Source organism: Coffea eugenioides, chromosome 7, assembly GCF_003713205.1.
Source record: "Coffea eugenioides isolate CCC68of chromosome 7, Ceug_1.0, whole genome shotgun sequence".
Lineage (NCBI taxonomy): Eukaryota > Viridiplantae > Streptophyta > Magnoliopsida > Gentianales > Rubiaceae > Coffea > Coffea eugenioides.
Window position 1 is genome coordinate 3,352,642 of NC_040041.1, and position 17,696 is coordinate 3,370,337.

At 37.2% G+C, this 17,696-nt stretch overlaps 2 protein-coding genes across 3 annotated transcripts; one reads left to right on the forward strand and one right to left on the reverse strand.

Annotated features, from left to right (window-relative positions):
* LOC113778192 (calcium-dependent protein kinase 18-like) lies at window positions 1–7,369 on the forward strand. Its single transcript, XM_027323504.1, has 12 exons — window positions 1–841; window positions 2,311–2,441; window positions 2,546–2,587; window positions 2,704–2,815; window positions 2,899–2,977; window positions 3,438–3,607; window positions 4,052–4,178; window positions 5,363–5,478; window positions 5,575–5,682; window positions 5,856–5,918; window positions 6,330–6,503; window positions 6,856–7,369. Exons 1-12 carry the CDS (start codon window positions 425–427, stop codon window positions 7,024–7,026), a joined length of 1,710 nt encoding a protein of 569 aa, XP_027179305.1. The 5' UTR covers window positions 1–424; the 3' UTR covers window positions 7,027–7,369.
* Window positions 7,370–7,845: 476 nt separating this feature from the next.
* On the reverse strand, window positions 7,846–14,702 carry LOC113778214 (transcription factor bHLH121-like). Of its 2 annotated transcripts, XM_027323534.1 has the most exons (6): window positions 14,524–14,701; window positions 14,361–14,406; window positions 9,614–9,735; window positions 8,860–8,993; window positions 8,316–8,780; window positions 7,846–8,216 (listed from the first exon to the last, which is right to left on the reverse strand). In XM_027323534.1, the coding sequence occupies exons 2-6, from the start codon at window positions 14,393–14,395 to the stop codon at window positions 8,175–8,177; spliced, it is 798 nt and encodes a 265-aa protein (XP_027179335.1). In that variant the 5' UTR covers window positions 14,396–14,406; window positions 14,524–14,701; the 3' UTR covers window positions 7,846–8,174. The 2 variants fall into 2 exon arrangements, with proteins under 2 accessions (XP_027179335.1, XP_027179336.1); XM_027323535.1 differs by having other exon boundaries at window positions 8,860–8,987; window positions 14,361–14,702.
* Window positions 14,703–17,696: the final 2,994 nt, after the last annotated feature.

Consider the following 17,696-nt stretch of genomic DNA (forward strand, 5'->3'; position numbering starts at 1 on the left):
TTGCCAACGCCAACTCTTCATCCCTGGCCCTTAGCCCGACTTCGCAGCTCCCTCCAATTTCTCTCTCATGACCGTCTTCCTTCCAAAAGTCTCTTTTGACCATCGACACCACCATCACCACGTCTCCCTCTCCTTCTTCCCTTCTTCCTCCAAACTTTCCTCCTGTAACCTGATTATTTTATTATCACCATTTCACATTTCTTCCCTTTCATATATATATATATATATATATACACACACACACACACCTTTTTTGCCTACATTTCCACCTATATATGTTGATCAATACTCATCTTTCTTTGAATTTCTTTTTCTTGGTCTTATTCTCTGTCCTTTGAATCCTTAAAACCCATTGAAAGGATTGGATAACGAAAAGGTGGGATTGAAGAAAAAGGCAGGATTTTTATTTATTTATTTGCTGAAAATGGGTAGCTGCTTTTCAACCACCAAGGTGAGTGGTTCTAACAGCAACACCCCGACCACCACCACCACCACCACCGTGAGCCACCAGCAGCAGAATAGGAAGGTGTCCACCAAGGCAACCACCTCAGGTAATAACTCAGTGGCCTCAAAAGAACAGGAGTTGCATTATAAAGGAAAAGGAAGCCATCCTAATCAGCAGAAACAGAAGAATACAGAGCAGGGCAAAAAGCCCAGTTCTAGAAGGCAAGGAGGGGTTATCCCTTGTGGAAAAAGAACAGATTTTGGGTATGATAAGGATTTCGATAGGAGGTATACGCTTGGGAAATTATTGGGTCATGGTCAATTTGGGTATACATATGTTGGCACAGATAAGTCTAATGGCGATCGTGTGGCGGTTAAGAGAATTGAGAAGAACAAGGTAACCTTTTATTTTCTTTACTTTTTTTTTTGGGGGATTGGGGGGGGGGGGGGGGTTGTTGTTGGCTTCGGCTTGGTGATAGATATTTATGGTCTTATTTTCCTTTGCCTTATCATTTTTCCTTGAAATGATATAATTAGAGACTTCATTTTCGCTGTTTGATTAGTACAGTCAGCTGCTTGATTTGATTGATTTGAGTTCATATTCTCTCCAATAAATGGTTTATTTTAGAGACTGTGTTAGCATCTTCTGATCTTTCAGAGAAAGTTGGATCCTTTTGGTTATCGGAATCAAGGATACCTTGAAACATCCTTATAAGTTCATGATGAAATATTCACCAGTGGAAGTTGGGATACCATACGTTCTAGAAGGGTATACTGCTACGTCCTTTGGGATTCTGCTCCTTTCTTGATGATTTGAGGAGTATCTACTGTTTTGGTTGGCTCAATGGTCAAACTTTATTCTTCTGCTCATTGCCATTTAGTTGGTGATGTTGATGATTATGTTGTAATTGGAGTATTTACTTAGAATGAAGTCAGTTATAGTGAAGGTTTTTACGATTTTCATTAGTATTTCCCTAAATGAAAAATCAGCAGTTGGTTAAATAGTCGTGGATTAGTTGATTAACCCAGGGGAAAAAGGCTCTGAGATACTGCATGGTTTTGTGTGCTGAGGTGCTTCCTACTGGTGTTGGAACAACATGAGCTGGACTGGGTTGAAATTTGATAAAAATAAGTGTGAATGTGCTTGCCATGGATGATGACCTTCTTGGCTTGCTGTTTATTGGCTACACAATGTTTCATAGCAGAAGGAAGCGCTATTTATTCATGATGTTAGCAGATATTTGAGATTTTTTTCCTTTTTGGCAGAAATTTGCGTAGATTCCATTTAGTGGATAATATCTCCCGCAAAAATAAAGTTCTTGTATGGGAAAGGAACGAATAGAAAGAGCAGTTACCTTAATGTATTTTTTCTGATTCCATGGCAGAGTGAAGCAGGAGAAGACTAGGAAAATCGTGTCAGCAATGAAGACGTATTCTTATCATGCTGTAGAATCTCTGAAAATGGCAGTTAGTTAGTTAATTGTATGAGGACCTCAAAGCTAGAATAATTTCAGCTGTAGTAAAAGAATATTCTATTCAAATGAGAACCTTAATTCCTGGTAGTTTTCTGCTGCATGATGTTTCATGAGTCAAGCAGGTTTACACAACAATGTCTATTTGTGGATGTGAATATGGTGATCCAGAACTTAAGGAACCCCTCTTTGCTTTGTATGGGTTTAAAACGAATAATCAAAAAGGGATATGCTTCTTTTCTATGCACATTGGTCATGTGACGTGCTTGATATCTTCCTGAATGTGCATCCACCAACACATATGTTTTAGAGTCAACAGTGCTTTTATTTTTGAAATTTAATGAGCTTTGGGCACCATTTTGTACTCTGAAATCAACTGATGCATTTTTCTTAGATGGTTCTTCCAATTGCTGTTGAAGATGTCAAACGAGAAGTAAGGATATTAAAAGCTTTAGCTGGCCATGAGAATGTTGTGCAATTCTATAATGCATTTGAGGATGATTCTTACGTATATATAGTGATGGAGTAAGTTTTATTTTGGAGCAGTATTTTACACGGAAGTTTTTCTTTCTTTTTTCTCCCTGGTAGTAATGTTAGTTAACCGAGTTCTTGATTTTTATTGATTTTAGGTTGTGTGAAGGTGGAGAATTACTGGATCGTATTTTGTCCAAGTAAGCATCGTGAACTATTTAAACATGATTGTAGTTGAACCGGCTATGCTATATAAAATGCATTCTTGATTAAGAAAGATGAGTGTAGGACTTAACCAAGAATTTCTTCTGATCAGAAAAGACAGCCGATATACTGAGAAAGATGCTGCAATAGTAGTACGTCAGATGCTAAAAGTTGCTGCTGAGTGTCATTTACATGGTTTGGTACACCGTGATATGAAGCCAGAGGTATTTGAAAGTTGCTAATTACCTGTCTGGTCCTATGCCATGTGATGTTGCTGCAGCTTCTTATTCATTATTGTCTCTTTTAGAACTTTCTTTTCAAGTCACCAAAGGTGGATTCATCCTTGAAAGCAACAGATTTTGGTCTTTCTGACTTCATCAGACCAGGTGATTAGATGTTCTTTTATTTTTTATTCAAAGTTCAAGATCTTATGTTTCTTGTTTCCCCTCGGAATAAAAAATCCAATTACAATACTGTCTGATGTACTTTCCTTTAGTTCTTTTTCTAATCAGAGCTTTGATGGTCGAAGCTGGGTGGGACACTGATACGTATTTTTCCAAATTTTTTGGCTTCTTTCATGCATATATTGCTTAGATACTCTTTTTACTTTTGGCTCAGTTCGAGTTTCTGGGTGTGGGGGTTGAATTAAATTTACAATGTCCTATAAGTACAGAAAAGTTCTAGTATATAATGCAAAAACTGTCTTTGTCTTAATTTTCTATATGCTTGGTAGCATCTGGAAGATTTATATGTACATTCGTTGTTTCGTTGTTTCCTTTTGTTTAAAAAATTTAGATTTGGTTATTTGTTTAGTATATCACCTAATCGACTAATGATCAAATCCAGGGAAGAAATTTCAAGACATTGTTGGTAGCGCGTATTATGTTGCTCCAGAAGTACTGAAGCGCAGATCGGGTCCTGAATCAGATGTATGGAGCATTGGCGTTATAACATACATTCTACTCTGTGGGAGGCGCCCCTTCTGGGACAAAACTGAGGATGGCATATTTAAGGAGGTAAGGATGCTGCAATATTTGCTATCTCTTTCTGTGGAATTGAAACTCATATCAATGATATCTCGACTTTATCCACCTTTAATACAGGTGTTATATAAAAAGTCTCAAGAATCTGGTTAAGTGGAATGAAAGCTCCCTCTTATTTCATTTTACTTTTTCTACAAGCCTAGTCTTTCCCGAGCCACATCCATAGATCATATTCCTCTGAAGCTTATTTGCTTCTCTCTCTCTCTCTCTGTCTTTTTTAGTTGATTTTTTATTCCTTCTTGCTTTCTGCTTCCACAAGAGAAGATTTTTACATCGAATTATTAGTTTTTTAAGGAATATTAGTATTGTTGGCTTTACAACATTTTTCTCTAATTTATGCTTTGTTATATTTTTGACAATTATATGTGCTATATTTGTTGTTACATGGCATGTAACTGTAGAGTCTAATACTTTCAGGTTCTCAGGAATAAACCTGATTTTCGTCGTAAACCGTGGCCAAGCATAAGCAACAGTGCTAGAGACTTTGTAAAGAAATTACTGGTGAAGGATCCTCGTGCCAGACTTACAGCTGCTCAAGCATTATGTATGTACTTTTATTCTGATTTTAAAAGTTTGTGAGCTTCCTGTAATGCATTTTCATAGATAAGAAAACTTGAGAACAAAAGTTCCATTATTTATCATTGGCAGAAGACATAAAGCTGATCAATGTAGAATTGATTGGAATCAATTTTAGTGCATGCCTATCCCGTTTCACCTCCCTATCAACAAATTTATAGACCAATATCAAAAAAAATGTTTTGGCCCTTTTTTTTGTGGGGCGGGGGAGGAAGTGGGGGTTGGGATGAAGAATGTGCTGCTTCAGTTTTTTAACTTTTCAGATTCTTCTGTTGACCTTTCTTTGTGACATTTTTGAAAAACAAACACTATAGTCAACCTTTATTCATGTAAAATACTGCAACTGCAACTTATGAGAATTAGTGGCACAAAATGGGGTCTCAGTTCTGATGCTGTAGGTAGATGGTGTCACAACTTGTGTATTGTTCTTATTGCTTGCATAATCGCTAGTTAGTACAATCTACAGCTCTATTGAGCTTTATAGTCATAGCGTTGTAGTTTCATTCACTTGGATTTGGGTACCTAGAGATTGAAAGTCATACTTTAGTTTACGTAGGTCTTTTGGTATCTTATTATGGATATGTTATTGATGATTGAGCTTAGCTTGTGTTCTACTGTCGTTCTTGAATGCATTCTTGCATATGCACTTTTACACATATAAGTCGCGTATTCAGGTTATCTCCAGAAGAGAATAATGAAAAAACAAAATCAAGATTTTCAATGTTACCTTGTAAACCATCTTTTAGATGACAGGATAACAAGTAGATTCTTGTCGAATAAGCTTAAGGCAGTGCCCTGACATATGATAGTATGGGGCACAATGCAACTGTACGAGTTCTCGGTTTAATCCTATCTCATCCCAAACTCTAGATAATGGATAGCAGTCATTGAGTTTAACTTTTTGTTTATTTTGCGTGGTGCTGAAGAAATATGACGAGCACTAATAATCATTTGAACATTTTTGCACCAAATATCACAGCATAAGATTCTATTTGAGACAAACAAGTGTGCTTTTCTGAATTTTTGGCTTGGGAAAGTCAAAACTGGAAACTTTAGTGGGCATTGAGATAATCAACATTTTGTCACCAAGTACATTTGTTGTGCGTCTTTTGCACTGTAAGATAATCTACTGACCTTAACCAATTTTTCCAGCTCATCCCTGGGTTCGAGAAGGAGGTGATGCATCGGAGATACCAGTTGATATTTCTGTTCTCTCCAACATGCGGCAATTTGTAAAGTACAGTCGTCTAAAACAGTTTGCACTAAGGGTAAGTCTCTTCTTGTCTCTTTATGATTGTGTCAGAACCTATAATGACCAACTCGAAATGCACGTCTTATTATGAGGGTCTTTTATTGCTTTCCAGGCTTTGGCTAGCACACTTGATGAGGAGGAATTGGCTGATCTCCGCGATCAGTTTCATGCAATTGACGTGGACAAAAATGGATCTATAAGTCTTGAAGAAATGAGACAGGTATGTGCTTTGCAAGAGGAGGCAGAGAGGTTGTCCTTATATTTCCTTACTATTATCAGTCTGATTAGCTTTATCATAAAAGTTGCTTTAAAAGGTTCTTCCTTAGAAATTTTTATGCACTAGATTATCTTATATTTCTTTCCTCATTCATAACTTCTTCAATTTCAACACAGGCCCTTGCCAAAGATCTTCCTTGGAAAATGAAGGATTCACGTGTTCTTGAGATTCTTCAAGCAGTAAGCCTGTTGACTTTGATTTATGGTAGCGAATAGCGGAATTTATTGACGCAGAAAATTTCCATAATTTTAACTTTTCTGTTGCTACTAAATCTACTAGTGCAAGATCCTTCCCGCATACGTATCAAACAGCTAAACAGATAAAGGATCGGGAACCAAATGGTTGATAGTTGTGGGATGGTCTCATTTTAATCTAGATAATTAAGCATACATGCATGAATAAGTATAAAACTAGCTTCAAAAGGAATGCTTTTTGTTTGCTCATTGTTGTTTTAAGAAATTTCGCCCATTAGTCCATGTTTCAGAATTTGGTGTTCTTCTACTACCACACATGCTTACTTTTGTTGTGATTGTTATTGCTCTTCTGTGATGTTGATTGATAATCCAGCTTGTTCTCATCATCTGGAGCAGGTAGATAGCAACGCTGATGGGCTTGTGGACTTCTCAGAATTTGTTGCGGCCACTTTACATGTCCATCAGCTGGAGGAGCATAATTCAGAGAAGTGGCAACAGAGATCACAGGCTGCTTTTGACAAGTTTGATGTTGACAAGGATGGATACATAACACCAGATGAACTCAAAATGGTCAGCGTTTTATGGTGTAACCTATTAAGTGACTAATGCTGTTATTCTCTCAATTGAGCATAAATCCAGAATGGAAGATTGAATCTTATGTTGCTTTGTCTGCTGCTTTCTATTACGTCTATTTGCGTTTGCTGCCATATTGCCTTGGACAAAAGTAGCATGTGTTTATCCATGGTTTTAATTGCTTCCTGGAAGCAAAGTTTGAGAGCAAAACATTTCTTTTATACTTTGTTCAAGCTGCTGCGACCTTTGGTGTCAAAAACAAAGAATGTCTAACATGCTTGTATGCAAGTAAGTGGATGTCTATTTGATTTGTTGTTCGTTCGCTAACATGATATTTGTTGGCTTGCAGCACACGGGTTTACGAGGCTCTATAGACCCACTCTTAGAGGAAGCGGATATCGACAAAGACGGAAAGATAAGCTTAGCAGAATTTCGTAGACTGTTGAGAACTGCTAGTATGAGCTCACGAGTTGTCAGTAGCCCAACTGTAAATAAAGTTCCGCGGAAGTTAATAGCTTAATACAGTTTTGCATCTTTTGGTCTAATTGAGGATGTCAAAACAGTTGGATTTCATCTCACTTGTTAAAAATTGTTCGGCAAATCAATATTTTACGTGTTCGCTCTCGCTCTCATGCTTTTGGAAGGTAGTTGTTAGAGGGACGTATGCAAAGTATCATTTGAAGGGCACCCCATGTAAAGCTGATTTGGCCTTCCAAAAGAAAAATCGGCTAGGTGTGAGGTGTATCTTTCCTGTACATTATATTTGTTAGCGTTATGAAGCACCGCTGCTTCCCGCATGATGTATCATATGGTGGTAAATTACTCAATAAGATGTGATATGGTTGTCCATGAACTGGGTACTACTGGCATGAGGTTTGTGTATTCAAGGAAATTGTTGCCTTTTCAATCTCTAGCTCTCTCTTGATGTTCAATTTAACCTTCGAATTACATCTGTTTTACTGGTTCATAATTTTCTTCTTATCCCAGAACCCGTATAAAAGTAAATTTAAAGCAGAGGGGTTCTAAGGACTAGGATTACTGGGATAACAAATCTAAACCCCTCTTGAAATGGGAAACACTGAAGTCATTGGACCAAAAATGATTGATAGTCAAATGATTCCAAAATTCACGTACACACACACACTTATCTCTAAACTAAGTTGGAAATATGTAATTGATCTCACAATTGAATCATCCAGGAAATGACTTCTCCCAGGGTAGAAAAAGAATTAAAGAAACATTTCTGCTTGCGTGTGGTGTTTAGTGATGAAAAATCTTTATTTCGTGGTGCTATAATCATTACTTCATCGGGCATTTGATAACATAACTAAAATATATAACTAAAGCAATAAATAAGCACATTGCTGGAAATCCATTCATGTAAGATAACATAAGTCTAATATTCATGAACTAGAGTTTCTAACAAGCTTGTCTTTAGCTAAAGATGTCCAGCAAATTGCTAAGACTACAGCTTCATTTCTAGCCTCATATATTTGTATCTGAAGACTCAGCTGTGTAGGACTCGGACTAGAAGATCACTGGGGAAAGAACAGGCTACCACAACATACATATATGCAGGCTATGGGGCTCATGATATTTAACACAGTGAAATATTGATGACAGTGCTTGGGGACCTTCAGAGGAAAGAACACTTCCTCAAATAATTGGCTAGTCCCTCAGTGGTCGCTTGCCCTTGTCTCGAGGCAATGGCTGTATCATGAAAAAGCAGTTTATGTTTCAGATTAAAGATGTTTCAGGTTTTGACATTTATGCACTACCATAAAGTTGTAGATATTATGTAACACAAACCTTCTGAGCTGTAGATCCTGGAATTGCAAGCTCCAAATCAGTTACCATATCAGGAATATCACCACTTTTCTCACCATTACCACTTCTGTCTTGACCAGATGATCCATTTCTGGCAATTTCCTTGCCAAAAATGCAAGGTGTTGAAGCATTCCTGGAAGATGGCTTATTGATGTGCGGAGTTGCAGCAGCTGAACGCAGGATCATCATCACACCAGGATCAGATGGGACAGCAGATTGATTTGCCAAAAAGGGCTTTGGATGCAGAGATGGAGTATGCCTTGGATATGGACCAGAGGAGACAGATTGAGCAACTGGATATGAAAATGCACAAGCCATGACAGCTGAAGGATCAATTGCAGATCTTGGAAACATGGATCTATGTCTTTGCTGGCGTTGCACTTCAAAAGCCCCAACATCAAATTGCAGAGAAGTCTTTTCTCTTAACTCTTTGTTCTCCTTTGCAAGCTTATTCAAGAACAACACTTTAGTTGACAGCAATTTAAGGATGTTTAAATCCATGAACAACACTGTTAGAAGTCATTACCTTTTTAATATCTTGAAGAATTGCTGCTTGTTCAGACTGTAGTCTGCTGACTTCAGAAGCTAAATCTTTCAGTGCTTGGATTGGGCTGATAACGATCGTTGCCTCGTCATTCTTGAGCCTAACTGAATCTGTATCTATTTATCAACAAGACACGCTACATATATTAAGGTATAAAAACGCTTCAAATTCTAATCTACACAGAAAGCGTACCAACCATGGGATTATTGTCCAAGGTCCACAGATGTAAAAACCATATATGAAGTCAATCTTCAATTACTCAACAATGATTTGGCCCAGTCCAAATTGAATTATCCCAATACAAATTTTTAGAATGTCCATAAAACTATGCTTAGAGGAATTCAAAGGCATGTTCAGACGTGCTAAAATGAAGAAGAAAAGTTGTACGATAATTTGATTAATCAATCAATTTAATATGCACATTTATGCTAAAGTAATGGTGCTACTGCCTGTTGACATGGTATCCTTCATCTAATCATACTCCCAAGTATTGAACTGCAAAGAAAAGGAGAACATCTGCTTCACCATGGAACAGGATATAGAAGCTCTTTATTTTGATGAATGAACATAAATACTTGCATGAGTGCTACAGTTTCAGGAAACTTTGTCCACGACGTTAGCACTTTGCAGGTTGAAAGAATAAACTTGAAACATCTTATGAGTTTAGGGAAGAAGACATGCTCTAAGGATGCAAAGTCTTCTTAAAAATGAAGGAAGAGGTTTAGAAACACTTTACCTAGTATATTTCCCAACTCTTGAAAATGCTCATTAAGCTCATTTCTTCTCAACTTTTTGCCATGTGCTTGGTGCCTTGTTTTTGCAACCACTGCACCGTTCGAATCTAAATCATCCTCTTGCCTGCAAAAATGTGAGTTGAAATATAAAGAGAATGATGAATAAATTGATTCTTGATACAAAACCTAGAAGTGACTGCAACATGTCCAGATTTAGAGCTGAAGATTTCCACATGGAAAAAGCGCAATCCAATGTGCTTTAGAAAAGACCAGTTAGAAGATAATAGGGAATGAGAGGACTAAAGTAATTTCTGCTATCTTTGCCTTGTAATGCTACTTTAAACATATCCCTTCTTCTCCTCTCCTCTATAAGGTTTTAGTTACTAGATGGTAAAGTGGTGTTGAAATTTCTGAATAAAGTAGAAGGCAAATCTCCAGTATAATTTGTCAAAGTTCTTCCATGAAAAGAGCTTCCATCAAAGCTTTTTGTTTTTGACATCTCTAGTCCTGAGTGAGCATAAGGTGCCCACATTTAACTTTGAAATGTTAAAACAAAATGAGTCCAAATCAACCTCCTAAAACATTATTGTAGGTAAAAGTAGTTTGATTGCCCAAGTAAAAAGGTTCAATAATGGAACTTAGTCTTCCAACTTAGGAGGTATACATTGACTCCATGTAAAGAAAGAAACCTTCACTTTCTGTTCATATGTCGTTGGATGGAAACAACCTGAATGTGAAGACAAATTGGTAGCAGACAGATTTTCTGAATGTTTAAATTACTAATTAAATAATACAAGGGGGATAATAAACCAGCTAAGGCCTCCAAAGTGCCGTGTTTGTTTTCAAAGAAAAGTCATTGTACTAAAATACAGCAATGGAAATTTGAATAGGGAAGACTTATCCTCAATTTCTTAACATGCAGAAGTTGGTGGAACCCGCAATCCCCAGTCCCACCACCCACACAACCCCTAACCCAAAAGAAAAGTTTTTACGTGCATAAAATTGCAGAGAAATCAGAAAAGGCTACAACATAATCTCAAGAAAGAACAAAGTTACTATTTCATCCCCAATAGATCGACAGACATAATCAAAGTCATAACTTCTTCATTCTACATTTTACAGGATCAAGCGATCTGAATTAAATGAAATGCCCAAAAAGAAAATGATTTAAGCAAATTGATGCACACATTCAACATTAAATTTCTTAGGACATTGTGTTTAATTCTTCAAAGGATAGAATTTTATGCAACATATTTCCCCTTCCCCAAAATTTCTCATCCACCATTACATCTGGAAATCACTTTGATACATGAATTCCTAGTATCTAGAGGATAGATATTATGCGTCCTATTCCTTTTCCCTGAAATTCTCACCCACCATTACCTCATGCAACCACCTTGATATGTGAATTCCTAGTAATGTTAACTTAGCACCTAAATGCAATTCTTCAGAGTTTGTGCAAGATTTACTAAGGTCCTCACACATACAATTCCTCATCAATTCTTTACACTGTTAAGTTGTCATGAAGCTTTTGTGAAAAAGGATGTTCTGCATACATATTGAAGGCAATAGTGAATGCACGCCTATATCACATGCATTTCTTCTCCCAAGTTCGAGTTGAAAGTTAAACAAGGAAATAATACTTATATATAACTACCAGACAAAGCATATCTATTGCAATTGCTTTCAGCATGACTTTTATGTTGTTATACGGCACAAACATGTATAACAAGAGAACCCTACTTGTTATTGAAAATTCAAGACCCAAATAATCTAGTTGTAGTAGTTATGATCAACAATGGCAGAATAAATACTTAAACCAGAGGGAGATAGTCTCAAATCCAAATAGTAAGGGTATATGAAAAATTTCCAAATATTTCAGATTATTTACTTTCATATGAGATAGAGGGAAAAGAAAACACAAAAAGAAAGCAGTACAAAACTAAATAATTACTTGCTACCAGATTAAAGTGATAAGGGAGAAAAATCAGGGGGATTGTTAAAAATGCAAAACATACTGAAAATGTCCAAAAGAATGTATCAAAGGCATCGTTTTCATCAGTACAACCCGCACACCATTATTTCTTTCACATCATATATTGTTGCTAGCGCAAATAAATTAGTCACTATATCGCAAGCCTCCTGTTACTAAGAATAACTATACATATGAAAGAGCCATCAAACCTTCTTTTAGAGCCAGAGCTATATGGTCCAACACCAAGCCTCAGTTCTGCCAAGGCTCTTTTCTCTTCATTTCGAGAAGCATGGTCAAAACTTCTGTACGGTCCAATACCAAGCCTGAGTTCCGAAATGGCTCTTTTCACTTCATTTTGAGAAGACTGGTCAGAACTCTTAAGTATTGGATTGAGACTAATAGGTTCAAACACTTCCTTAAATATTTTCTCTCGATCCATTTGATGATATGAAAGCACGGTGTGAAGGCAAAGAAGATTCAGATGAATAAGGAGGCATTTGCTAGTAAAACACTTGGAAATCAATTTATTTCAACATCTTGATATGAATAACATGATCGAGGTATATAGTGATTTTGGAGTACCAAAAGGTTTACCACAATCCACTGCAAGAGTAAATGAAAGCCAGGTTCCAATAGTTTCCTTTGTCGCTACACCATCCTAGGCAACCTTCTCTTTGGAAAAGTCAACGCTAGTAAATACTCAATCTTTAAGTGCAATTGTCGTTCGTGATCAGTAACTTCCCGAAAACATGAGTTGGGAAGAAAATATTAATGAGGTAGTTACACAATGAATCACTTTAAGATCTTTCCCTAGATAGATATCACTTTAAGAGTTGATATTACATCAAAAATTATCAATGAATCGCAACTGCAACTCACATTAATACAAAACACAATGAGAAAACAAAGTCAGAATTTCATTTGCCATCACGTATATTTGTTCGTAAGCTGCAAAAACTGTTACTACTTCATGAGCTACTTGACAGACAGATTGCAACCAAATCACTGTCAGTCCAGTACCTAGCATGATTTGGTATCTATTATGAGAATACACAATCACAGGTAAAAGATCTCGTATCACTTCCACTGATCAAGATCTTATCTTAAGTCAACTTTTGCTCTATGATTTCCTAGAGGCAATTCTGTGAGGTACTTCAAAACACTAAGTTTAGAATCAAACTAATTTCTTAAATAATTGCCAAAATCCCAGTCATCCAGCCTAGTAGTATTCTGATAAGAAAAAAAAGAAAATCACAAGATCCCCTTCGAATACCTCAACACGGTGATTCATCAAAAATAACAATCTCAACGATATATAACTTACATAAAAAATGCATCCGTATATGTGATCTTCTTGAGTCAATGGAAACTACATTTTACAGGCGTATTGTATTCATAGACACGATAAAGGTATATCAATAAATCAGTGAAAAAGTTTTACCACTAAGTACACATTTATGCTCGAGTGTGCTCGATTCTTTCTAATGTAGCATGCAGAGTGATTGAAGAATTATTACTACTACTACTACTAATGGGGATAGGCAGTCAGGAGCTCAACCCCTAACCTCCTGCATTGTGGAGCAGGCATCCGACCACTTGGCTACCAGCTGAATGGCATGCGGATGATTGAACCTTAACATCGCATGAAAAAATTTATGGAATCATCCTTCATCAGAAATACTATCAGTTTAAAGTACTAGGAATGAAAAAAATTTATGGATCATCCTTCATCAGAAATACGCTATCAGTTTAAAGTACAATTATTAACTACAATTTTCTACTTCATGACTGCCTATGCACACTTATTTTCCTTTTCTTACTAGCACATAATTGCAGAACTTAAATACAGGATAGCATCGGTTGAAAGTGGAATTTTTATTAACAAAATCTTAGGGACATCATCCAACTGGCTGACATGGCCAACTCAAGATTTTGGCAAGATGTAATAGGATGTTTCCATTACAGCGAGAGATGATCTCTATACCAGGGATGTGATTTTGCTGCCTGAGCTGGATTATACATTCTAACCATGTCTTCTCTGGTGTGCTTATTTGACCAAAATCCTAACTTTTAACTCGATCACTACGATACAGTTTCTGAGATTCCCACTCTTCACTCATGATGCAACATGATAACACTCAATTATACAACTTAGACATAGCAGGAGAAGCAGCACCATACACACTATCCAGCATTTGGCATCTCAATACCAATTCATTTACAAGAAGGTCACTACTTAAATGTTGATGATGGTAAAATGTGTGATCCATTGTGGAAATCTCTTTTCTAGCATAGAGCTCTTCTCAAGTTGACAAACTGTTCGACTAAGAATGAACAACCCCTTTTTATCCTGGGTCAATCCGCAATATCTACACTACTCCTAAGCTAAGGAGAGGGCTCAACTGGGCCAAGGTGGGCTAAGTGAGCAACTTGCATTCCAGTAATTTAGGCAGTTGTCAAAAATACAGAAACAAGGGGAAAAAAAAGTGCAATAAATCTTTCTATTATCGCGAGATTATTGCAAGTAGTCCAAAAAGGGAACGCTTCCTCAGAAACTATCCCGTAATACCCATCTAATTCAGTATCCATGAAGAAATGGTGTAAACAGAAGACGCCGAAGAAGTATACAAGTAACTAAGCAAAAGTTGGAGCATGCAGCTTGTACCACAAGCCAATAACAAAACAAGAATTCGATAAGCATAAAAACTATAGTTAATTCAAGCCCAGATATACTGACAACGATTACTTGTGCAAAAAGGAGGATAACAACAAACCTGGAATCGCTAATGTCAGATTGACAATCAACCATCCAAGTTAAAGCTGTAATATTTAGTTTTCAGAGTGGAAATAGCAGAGAATTAGTGAGGCATTTTTTACAAGATAAAGGAAACTTTCAAGAAGGTTTCTCAAGAGGATTAAGATTGTCAGGAGGGTTACTTTGTATTCGTGGTTGATCGTGAATTTGACGTAGATTTTTGAGATTCTTGAATCCAGTAGTAGAGTTCCCTGGAATGGGAAGCTGGCATTTTTTGGGGCATCAGCAGCATTCAACAATGGACTCGTGCAAGTGGAAAGAGCATGTCGTATCTGCTGATCTGGCTCTCCATTGACGAAATTTCGGGTCGACCAATAGTACCATCCCAGGAGTTCATAGCTAAACACAGACCAATTCCATTTTTTTCCCACACGATGATATTCTTAATATTAATTATTTTTTAGGCAATAACTACTATTAATTTATCCTACCAAAGAAACTGAATTCTTGATTTTTTTTTTATTTTGACTTGGAAAAAAATGAAATTTCGATTTTGCTGGAATTTTACTACTTGTTTCTCCCTTGAATTAAACAAAAAAACTTTTTCCTAACTTTTTTTTTAAAGTACAACACTAGTCCTATACGAAGAGTATAGAGAGGGAATGGGGATAAACCCAACAAAATTATTGAGAATTCAGAAGAAAGTAAAGTACGTCCATTTTCAATAATTCTAAAGAAGAAATATAGGCAAGGAATTTTGAATTCCATACATACTAATACTCATACAGAGTAATTTTTAGATGGGATGGACACAGCTAACTCCTTCAAGGGCACATAAAAAATGGTGTGTACACAAGTAGCCTCGGCCAGGGATCCAGCCGCACTGCTCCTAAAAGCTTAAGCTGTTAGGGCCAGCTTCCCCCTAACTTAAGTACCGTAGCCACTCCTAGCCAACCTTCGATGTGGGACTAGTACAGATTGGTATCCGAGCTTTCATCTTGAGGGACCTGTAAGATCGAGTGATACAAACAAAAACTTTCAGAATGGAGACTAATACTCAATCATTCTTTAATCATGTTGATGCACCAGTCTTTGATGGCCAAAATTATCAAGCATGGGCTGTTAGGATGACAGTCCACCATGAGGCATTGGATCTTTGGGAGGCTGTAGAAGAAGATTATGATGTACCACCGCTGCCAGCAAATCCCACGGTGGCACAAATGAAGAATCATAAGGAGAGAAAAACAAGGAAGTCAAAGGCTAAAGCATGTCTTTTCTCTGCCGTTTCAAGCACCATATTTACCAAGATCATGAACCTAGAATCAGCCAAAGACATATAGGACTACCTCAAGAAAGAGTACCAGGGCAATGAAAGAACCAAGAACATGCAAGTGCTCAACTTAATCAGAGAGTTCGAGATGGTGAAGATGAAGGAGTCAGAAACGATCAAAGACTACTCCGATAAGCTACTGGGCATTGTTAACAAGGTGAAACTGCTAGGTTGTGAGAACCCTGAAAATGCGTATAAATAATATTTCGTATATCATTTGCACTTCTTTATTCTTTAATAATTCCTAGTACTATTTTTACTTGGTTGCAATTAAGTACGTAAAGACACGTTTATGCGAAATTTATATAATTTTTCTAAGTTATGAATTCCTTGGTTTCGCTAAACTAAGTTAAGATTTTTAGAGCTAGATTAAATCTTTTTCGTATTCACATAAAACGTTAGGTTTATATATATTGGTCAAACTTGATTTTAATAAGTTTAATTAATCAAACAAGAATGTTAAGCGTTAAAGGAAGCTTAATATTAATTTGTAAACAATAAATTCTAGATCAAAATAATACAAATACTCTAACCATATTTAGGACATAAAATTTCGACAACCAAAGTGTTGCATGATTAGCGATTCAATTAGGCGTTCGTTCACTTTGAACAATTTTTGGGGCTAAGTTAAACCAAGGACTTAAACGGCTAATTGGAGCAGTAGTGAAAGTGCTAACCTACCCCTCAATGTTACACAATTACCCACGGTCATAACCATTCCCTGCTCAACCAAACAGCTCCCCGGATACCATGATCACAAACCACCCAATCTGGCCAACCGCAGCTCCACCACCCAGCCGGCCAACCACAACCTTCACCACTGCCGTACTCAACCTCTGCTAACACTCAACCATCCTCCAAAAACCGCAGCACCACCCCACAACATCAGCCATAACTTCTGCCCACCCTCCACCGCAGATAGCATTCTGCTTCCACATTGTTTGTATCGCCAGAGTGGAGAGGGAGAGACCAAGCTGCAACACCCCATTCCTGTTCGTGGGCTAGAGGAGAGGAAGGGGAGAGCTAGTGGAAATCGTAGGAGCTGCTGACCATCACCATCTTCGTTAAACCAGCAACCACCAGCCGCAACCAAATCCTGCTTCGTGTGTGAGAGCCGAGAGGAAGAAACTTCTCTAACTTTCTGTCCGACACCTTAACTTGCTGTGAGGTGATTTCTGAACTCCTATGATACTGGCTAAGAGATTGATTAAGCTGTGCAGTGGTCGAATGAGCAGGGATTAGCTAGAAAAAATTTAATGGACTCAAAATCTGGTCATTTAAGCTTCCGTGGAAGTCTGCCGAAGTAGCCGAATTAAAATTGCTGCTTTAAATTTTGCCCTGTGGTAATCTGAACTCTTATATGCGGTCACTTAACACTAAGCATGATGCTCAAGGACCTGCACGTTGATTTAAGTGTCCGGATGATGAACTTAAGATATTAGAAAAATTTTCTGTTTCGGTTAGATGTCACTGCCAAGGACTGAATTGGATAATGCAACTTTGATCTGCTAAACTGCCATAAACCGAGTTTGTGTTGGAAATTAATGAACTAACTACTAGCTAATGAAACTGTGTACCACTTTGCATGTCCATGTTAGACCCTCGGTTAATGAATTTAGGAAGAAAGAAATTCTGTTTTGAGGAAAAATGATTTTTGCCGAGAAAATGTCCTGGAAGTGCATCTGTGGTTTCCCGATTCTGTGATAATTTGATCACTCAGGAGTAATTAGCTGAGTGAATTCCAGTGCTTATGATGTCTAAGACCCTGCATGTTAATTCTATGAGGTTAGTTGACGAATTAAAGAACCAAGAAATTCTGGTTTGATGGAACCTTTTTGCCGAGCTTGATTAGGAAATGATTTGCTTAATTTGTTTAATTAGCCTAATTTTTGATGAGCTGTGGTTATTATTTCATCTAACTAAGGGTTGATAAAATGCTTAAGGGTCTGCATGCTGAGTTACATTATTGGACAATAAAGCTAGGAACTTGGAAAAATCCTGGATTCGTGTATTGGATTGAACTGA